The 8,512-nt window shown below is 43.6% G+C and overlaps 1 protein-coding gene across 1 annotated transcript; it reads left to right on the top strand.

Annotated features, from left to right (window-relative positions):
* The first annotated feature begins 2,517 nt into the window (after positions 1-2,517).
* LOC124691676 (3-isopropylmalate dehydratase large subunit, chloroplastic-like) lies at positions 2,518-7,566 on the top strand. The gene is made up of 12 exons (XM_047224952.1): positions 2,518-2,844; positions 2,950-3,018; positions 3,102-3,218; positions 3,768-3,842; positions 3,945-4,022; positions 4,098-4,193; positions 4,374-4,423; positions 5,139-5,193; positions 5,281-5,412; positions 6,259-6,306; positions 6,390-6,557; positions 7,188-7,566. Exons 1-12 carry the CDS (start codon positions 2,533-2,535, stop codon positions 7,326-7,328), a joined length of 1,341 nt encoding a protein of 446 aa, XP_047080908.1. The 5' UTR covers positions 2,518-2,532; the 3' UTR covers positions 7,329-7,566.
* The last annotated feature ends 946 nt before the right edge of the window (positions 7,567-8,512 follow it).

The raw sequence follows: 8,512 nt of genomic DNA, 5'->3' as shown, positions 1-8,512 counted from the left end.
ATCAATATATTGGGTTTTACTTCCCTCGAAGACTGTTGCGATCCCCTATACTTGTGGGTCATCAGAGGCCTGCCTTAAGGAGGAGTAGGGGTCAAGTTAGCAAATCTTCGGACGTATGGGCCAAGGTACCTAGCAAATGGAGGCTAGCTCACTGGTCACTGCTCACCTGTATGGATCTTGTGTCTTGCTTGTAAGTAGTAATTGCAATCTGAAATAAAAATGGCAGCAAGCAAACATGTAGCAGAACTTGTTGGAAACGGTGTTTCAATGCTTAGAAACAAGGCCTAGGGATCATACTTTCACTAGTGGACACTCTCAACAATGATCACATAATTGAATAAATAAATGCTAATCTCAAACACTCTCTTGTTGGATAACAAACATCATTCATTGTGTAGGGCTACAAGAGCACCCTCAAGCCGGAGTAAACAAGCTCCACAACTTCATAAAGGAATCACACACGATGCGCACACTGTCATCGTCACACCGTGGAGAGTGAATCCGGAGTTCATATTAAAGTAACCTGTAGAGTGCATAATAGACAAGAGTAACATCTACATATTCAACTAGATTACAAAGCTCATGATCACATAAAGATCACATGGGAGAGAGATGAACCACATAGCTACCGGTAGAGCCCTCGACCTCGGGGAGAACTACTCCCTCCTCATCATGGGAGACGAGCAACGGCGATGAAGATGGCGGTGGTGTCGATGGAGATGACTCCGGGGCAATTCCCCGTCCCGGCGGCGTGCCGGAACAGAGACTTCTGTCCCCCGAAACTTGTCTTCGCGATGGCGGCGGCTACGGAACTCTTCGTGGAATATCGTCGGTTGTTTTAGGGTTTTCGCGACAGACATAATATATAGGCGTAAGGGCGGAGTCGGAGGAGCCAGGGGGTGGCTTCCCCACCTGGTGGCGCGGCCAGGCCTGGGCCCGCGCCCCCCTATGGTGTGGGCTCCTCGCGCCCCCCTTCGTCTCTCCTTCGGACTCCGTGAAGCCCCTGGAAAAATAGGAACGTGGCCTTTTGTTTCGTCCAATTCCGAGAATATTTCATGTGTAAGATTTCTGAAACCAAAAACAGCAGAAAACATGAACTGGCGCTTCGGCATCTTGTTAATAGATTAGTACCGGAAAATGCATCAAAACGATATAAAGTATGAATAAAACATGTAAGTATTGTCATAAAACTAGCATGGAACATAAGAAATTATAGATACGTTGGAGACGTATCACATGCCGCTAGCAAGTAATGCCACGGAAGATGATGCAGTTGTGTCCCTGCCAGGCGGGCCCGTGCGAGAACAGAGCGGACACTTTCCGCGTCCGCTCAGCGTCCGCAGAGACGCAAACCTGACGCATATTTGGGCCAGGTTTGCGTCTCCGCGGATGGCCCGATTAGTATGCGTCACGCCGCTGGAGGTGATGGCAGACGCATTTCCGATCACGCCGGATACAAACGGACGCCACCGCTGGAGATGCCCTATTTTCTGGAAGAACCAAAAAATTGGCACGAGGACCAAAACGTAGCTCGTGACACGAAATGCAGCGTAGTGGTCAGAATTAGTGGGAGGCCTGCCTTAAGGAGGAGTAGGGGTCAAGTTAGCAAATCTTCGGACGTAGGGGCCAAGGTACCTAGCAAATGGAGGCTAGCTCACTGGTCACTGCTCACCTGTATGGATCCTGTGTCTTGCTTTTACGTGGCCCAGGCGATTCTATGGAAAGTACAAAATATTTAATATAAATAAGTAGGACAAAGTAAAAAGTGTAGTACAAATTTCCTCGTTTCAGAGAGAAAATGAAGAAATTTTAAGATTTAACCGGTTATATTTTCAGATCAAGATGCACGTTCATGTCGTTTGACCTTGTTTTGACTATTTTGAACTAGATTTTAGCAAGTGTTCATGCCCATGTTTGGTGATAGTCAAAATTCTGGCGAGAAAATGAACGAGATTCGTACTCTAAATAACCCAAAATATTCATAGCTTTGCCAACTGCGATGCTCTTCTTCTTCAGTCCTGGCAGTTCAGAGCCAAATTGGTTCCAAAAACAAGAAAGAACCAAATTGGTTCTTAAAGCCCACGCGTAGCCGTCCGATGTAAATCCGACGGCTCAAATTGCACACGTAACCTCCCACACACACCCTATATGACCTTTGGCTCGTGTCCCCCCTTGCCCACACGCCCGCCTTGTGCTCGCCACGGCCGCACCCCCAAATCCCTCTATTGACCTCAAGGTGCTCGACCGCGCGCGCCGCCATGGCCTCCATCTCCGCCGCCGCCAAGGCCTCCGCCGCCTTCGCCACCCACAAGGTTCCCTCCTCTCCCCTCCCCTCCCCTCTCAAGCTCCTCACTCTACTAACCCCGCCGTCTCCACCCTCCCCTGTTGCAGCACGAGCTCGCCGCGGCGGCGCCGACGCAGCAGCGGGCGAGCTCCAGGAACCGCCGCGCGCGGGGCGGCTGCGTCCGCGCGGTCGCCACGCCCGCCCAGGCGCCGCGCGCGCCCGCGGCCACCGGCTCCGTGAGGACCCCGATGACGACCACGGAGAAGATCCTGGCGCGGGCGTCGGAGCGCGCCAGCCTCGAGCCCGGCGAGAACGTCTGGGTGGACGTCGACGTGCTCATGACGCACGACGTCTGCGGCCCCGGCACCATCGGGATCTTCAAGCAGGAGTTCGGGGAGGACGCCAAGGTGTGGGACCGCGAGAAGGTCGTCATCATCCCCGACCACTACATCTTCACCAGCGACGAGCGGGCCAACCGGAATGTCGACATCCTCAGGGACTTCTGCGCCGAGCAGAAGATTAAGTACTTTTACGACATCAAGGACCTCAGCGACTTCAGAGTATGCCTTACTCATTATATCGCTTGTTTGTTCAATATGAGACCCTTTTCAGAGCTCCTTTCAAATAAAAATAAGATTTAGAAAGGCTTTACACTTCTGTTGTAGGCAAATCCAGACTACAAAGGTGTTTGCCACATTGCGCTTGCCCAAGAAGGTCACTGCAGACCAGGCGAGGTATTTTACTCACTGCACTGAGCAATGGAAGCTTGTGGTTTTACATGCAGGATTAACCTGCTCCAGTTGTTGTATATATATAGGTTCTCCTTGGTACTGATTCCCATACATGCAATGCTGGAGCCTTTGGCCAATTTGCAACTGGGATTGGAAACACTGATGCAGGATTTGTCATGGGAACTGGGAAGGCTCTTCTCAAGGTACGCAAACAAGTTTCCGTACACCCGGATATAATTTAAACATAGTTTTAATGAATGATAAAGGACAAATACATATTTTTCTTAGTACATGTGTGAACCAAAACTTGGTTTTAAATCTCATATTCTCATTGATGTGTAGGGGATACTTAATGTTGTTTCGATCAGACCTTAGCAATCAAGCATTATGCACAAATATGAAAACTCAAGATTGATAGCTGACAGAAGTAGCTGAAAGCTCTCTGTGTTATAAATTATAGGCTGGTCCATCCAAAATATGCTTCATCCAAAAATAAGGCTACAGATACCCTGGGTTTAACATTCAGTTAGTACCGTTCCAAGTTTTTTTACTTTTAAAAAAATATGCTTCCATTTTTTTACTTTGTGCTTCTCGCATTCTATATATTTTTCATATCATAAACAATGGCTTTTAAACATGCTATCTATTTGTAATATCCTGGATGCACTTTTATCTGTTATAACACGGATACACTGTGTTGCCTATGGAAAAAAAGAAATGGTTGTTTGACTTGTTTTTAATCTTATATTCAGGTGCCTCCAACTATCAGGTTTGTGTTAGACGGAGAAATGCCACCGTTTTTACTTGCGAAGGATCTGATTTTACAAGTAAGCCTACAAAATAATCTTGGTTATATTAAAGTATCTCTTTTCGTCAGGATTTTCTCATTGCAACTCAGATGTTTCATCCTTTGTGATATTTGTTTGCAGATTATTGGCGAGATATCTGTATCTGGTGCAACATACAAATCAATGGAGTTTGTTGGATCAACAGTAGAAAGTCTAACTGTATGTTCCAAGTTCATACTGATTAATGAGCTGTCATATAATGTAAAAATTGAGCTTATTTGTTCACACTGCTAGATGGAAGAGCGAATGACACTCTGCAACATGGTTATTGAAGCTGGTGGAAAGAATGGTGTCGTGCCTGCTGATGCAACTACATTTAAGTACCTTGAGGTATACAACTAACATCTGAATGCCAATGGTAGAACTGTAGTACTATACTCTTTTTCAAAGCAAGATTTCTGTAACTTTTTTGAGATAACAAGTGAGCAAAGCAATTTACAGTGAGTAGGTATCAATGTTTTGACATCATGGTGATTGTATGATCATGTCTGTCATCCTTGTACATTGCAGGGCAAGACATCTGTCGAATATGAACCTGTTTACAGTGATGCTCAGGCCAGGTGATTATAGTCTTTCCCTGCTGTCCTTATCCTTTAGATCATGCTATGTATATAATGCATCAGCCTACACAATTCAGTTTATAAAAGTTTGCCATGCAAGGTAAGATGATTACTGCTTATTAGCTGAGTTTGAACTTATTGTATAAACGATGTATTCTAGGATTTCTAGTTATTCAGCTAGTTTTTTCAATATATGTGGAAAAAAATTAGTTTGGGTGTGTTTTTAGCATTTTCTGACCTGAAGGGGTCGGAGCTGACTTGGCTAATTGTAATAGCTCTAATAGGGTTTCAAAAGCTTGCAACAGTGAGTAGATGAATAAAACAGAACGGTTTGGTTTCCCCTAAAAAAACTGTACAGTTTGGTTTATTTGAAATAACCGGTTCTCTTTGTTGCCTTCATCTAATCCCAATAATGTAGAGCCTGCTTGGTATCAGTTAGCTACTTATAGATAGGACTTACTCAATAGCCATACAATTATTTGCTACGCATCCTGTATGGTACATAGACACAAAACACATCTGTGGGTAAACTGTGATGCATGTTTTCTGATAGCTATTTGTGTTATTAAAGTTGACTATTCATATTTAAAAAAATGTAATGTTTTTGTTTAGAGATTTCCCTCTTCTATTATTTGTGTTATTATATGAATTGTGATATGGCATATCCGCATGCTGCTGATTTCCTTTCTTTATATTTGTCTGATTTTGCTTTCAGATTTGTTAGTGACTACCGGATTGATGTATCTAAATTGGAGCCAGTAGTTGCCAAGGTTTTTTATTCTTTTACAGTCTATATTTGTTTTGTTGATATTATTATCCAATAAAAAAATTAAGCTGTAATCTCTATGAACCTGTAGCCACACTCGCCTGACAACCGTGCTCTAGCAAGAGAATGCAAAGATGTCAAGATTGACCGAGTTTATATTGGTTCTTGCACTGGTGGTAAGACTGAGGATTTCCTTGCTGCTGCGAAAGTGTTCTTAGCTTCAGTAAGTAGCTTCAAACCTATGTTTTAGCAGCATGGTGAAGTCATCATCATTTTGTTTATTGTGTGTGGTGGTATACCTGCTATGTATTTAAACCTGTAGGGTACAATCATGTCAATGGTTGTGTACTTCAAATGTTTCTGTCAGTTCCTTTTATTGACTGTAACTAGGCCTACTTCCAAAGGTTGGTAACTTGGGGATGGGATGTACTTGAAGTTGGCTTCGACGCAGTGTTAGTATTAATTGGGCAGTTTGTTGGGTTATCGGCTTTCTAGGGTTTTAGGTTCTGAGGGTAAGAGCATAACATGGTCCTCATTAATGCTGAAAGAAAAACAGTGGTTCAGATTGGCACATGTATATTATGGAAAGCTGTGAAGCTGGGAGAGGATTGGCATGCTTTGGAGATATGGTCTAGTCAATATAAGTTCATGCTTTGCTTGCAGCTTGATATGTTTGAGCTATCAGCAACATTATTTGTAGAGGGTGGGGTTACTTTGTGGAGAAAAGAAAACATGACTAATGTGACTGAAGGACATCCAAAATGAATGACCCATGTGACTAAGTGACATACAAAACATTGCCGTCACTAATTTATTATTTGCTGGAGCACCTTGGCAATCCAATTTTTGTACTCCCTCCGATTCATATTACTTGACACTAATATAGATGTATCTAGACACATTTTAATTGTAGATACATCCACTTTAGTGGCAAATAATATGGATCGGAGGGAGTAATTTTTCTGTGTGCATAAACTTAAATGTGCTTGTCTGACACATTTCAGTAATAGTGTACTACTTGAAAGTCCATGATTATCTAACTTACTAGCAATTGTTTATCTTAATACAGGGCGGAAAGGTTAAGGTTCCCACTTTTCTCGTTCCTGCAACACAAAAGGTGATGATTTGCAACCAAAAAGAAATACTGATACAGTCATCTTGCCGTTTGTGTTTACTGAAATGAAATGTTTTATCCTTTAGGTATGGATGGATGTATATGGCCTCACCGGCATCACCGTTCCAGGATCTGGTGGCAAAACTTGCCTCCAGATATTTGAAGAGGCTGGTTGTGATACACCAGCTAGCCCTAACTGTGGTGCATGCTTGGGTGGTCCTCGCGATACATATGCTCGCATGAATGAACCTACGGCAAGTATCTTATGAACATATCCAACTCTTTTTCTGTGTATTGGACATACATGAACATAGAAGGGAGGTCAGTGATTTTGTGTTTACAGAAGTGTTAAGCATCCTCATTCCCGAAGGACTAGATATTCGATCATGAGTACCAACCAAATTTATATCGCCCTAAGTAACAACAGCTCTTGAACTGACTTAATTTCAATTAACTGGCCGTGTGGCTTCTCTCTTAGTCTGATTCTAGGTATGGAATTTCTCGTCAAGGCAGCCAGTTTGCTCTAGGTTGTTATTCTTACTGTTGTTAGGCATATGCTGTTCTTACTGTTCTAGTGCTGTTTAGTGAAAAATTATGTCTTGAACTAATAAACAAGAGAACTCCATTATAAATTTGTATCCCTTCCTTAGAGGGGACTACTACTACACGTTCTATTCTGTGAGATGTCATAAAAGCTGAAACTGCAAACGTCGTCTAGCAACTTTTATGTATTCAGGGAGAAGTCCTTGGTGTGTTGAAGAGAAATATCAAGTGTTTTGCAATTCTGTTTTGTTGACGCAGAGTGGTTTTGGCAATATCAAGTTATATACATGTATTTAGACAAAGTGGTTTTAGTGATTTGGAAGTTATGTCTTGGGATGCAGGTCTGCGTGTCGACGACGAACAGGAACTTCCCAGGCAGGATGGGACACAAGGAAGGGCAGATCTACCTGGCCTCCCCCTTCACCGCCGCCGCATCAGCCTTGACCGGATATGTGGCGGACCCCAGGGACTTCCTGGTGTAGTGACATTGGAACAGTGGATCGGATTGGAGCTCCTTGCTGAGATACTGTGCGTTGCGGATTGTTCTGTACCAAAAAAGTTCTCTGTTTTTTCTGTGCTTTAAAGCCTAGTTTTAGATGCTGAGAAATAAGTTACTTTCCAAGTAGCAGTTGTAACTGGGAGAGGTTTTGAGATGTACTATGATTTAGTCACTTGCACTACCGAGTGTACTATCAGTATCAGGTATAAACATTAGTGTTATAGCGTCATACAAATTGCATTCCTCCAGGATGATATACTCCCTACTTTTTGGACAATATATACTCTGTATTTTTTTAAAAGTACACCAAACTGTGTACCTTAGTTTTATTATACTGTAGAGGAAAGAGCAATTCATTTTCGAAAGTACCATGTCATTGGCACAAGCGGCGTCAACAGAGGAAACTCTCCCTCCTACTCCACCTATCCTAACTTGTCGCGTCAGTCAGATAGTGCACCTGTTCTCGCCATTTCCCATTGCTTGAATTCCTCAATGATCTGTGGAATTGCTCAACCATGGCTTGCTCCAAAGACCCACGCTGAGCTTGTCTCTGTTAATCCTTTGAATCGGCAGCCAAAGATTGACGCCTTGCCGTGCCATGGTTGGGGTCATCTTCTCCGCAATGTCAAACATTAAACTGTTGTCTTGGAGCGCTAGCTGTTGTGTCAAATTCCAGTGTCAAATGCAGCATCTGAAGCACTACAGTCTGAATTGTTTGCTCTTGTCAATGCCATCCCTGTTTCTGAAAACCTGGGAATAACCTGGGAATCGGCCGAGTTGTCTTCTCAACGGACTGCCTTGTTCTTAATCAAGCTATGGAGACGAACTCCTATGATTTTTGAGCACTGCTATACACACGACAAAGTTCATACGATACATGTATGACACAGCAAATCAATCCGTCCGTCGGTGACATCAAGTGCAGCGGATCACCGGATGACGCATCGTACAAGGATCGGACCACGAGTTGTCGTACGTGAAGCATTTCCGATGATTTTTCGAGGCTGGGACCTGTATTTCTCCATGCTCATGTTGTCAACGTCCTTTATTCAGTTTAGCTTTGAATACGTGTCTAAGAGTCTGTAGCAAACCAGCACATGAGCTGGCTGCACTTGGCGCGAGTGGGGCATTAGATAGTCATGAACTGTGGCTGAAGAATTTTCCGTC

The sequence above is a fragment of the Lolium rigidum genome, chromosome 2 (genome assembly GCF_022539505.1).
Source record: "Lolium rigidum isolate FL_2022 chromosome 2, APGP_CSIRO_Lrig_0.1, whole genome shotgun sequence".
Taxonomy (NCBI): domain Eukaryota; kingdom Viridiplantae; phylum Streptophyta; class Magnoliopsida; order Poales; family Poaceae; genus Lolium; species Lolium rigidum.
Note: the sequence above shows the minus strand (reverse complement) of the source record. Positions and strands in the feature narration are given on the sequence as shown.

Bases quoted from the DNA above. Each gene is read 5' to 3' on its own strand.
- LOC124691676 (XM_047224952.1), top strand. From the start codon at position 2,533: ATGACGACCACGGAGAAGATCCTGGCGCGGGCGTCGGAGCGCGCCAGC. The intron at 3,843-3,944 runs GTAAGCCTACAA...ATTTGTTTGCAG, and splicing joins CGAAGGATCTGATTTTACAA to ATTATTGGCGAGATATCTGT. The intron at 4,194-4,373 runs GTATACAACTAA...TGTACATTGCAG, and splicing joins CTACATTTAAGTACCTTGAG to GGCAAGACATCTGTCGAATA.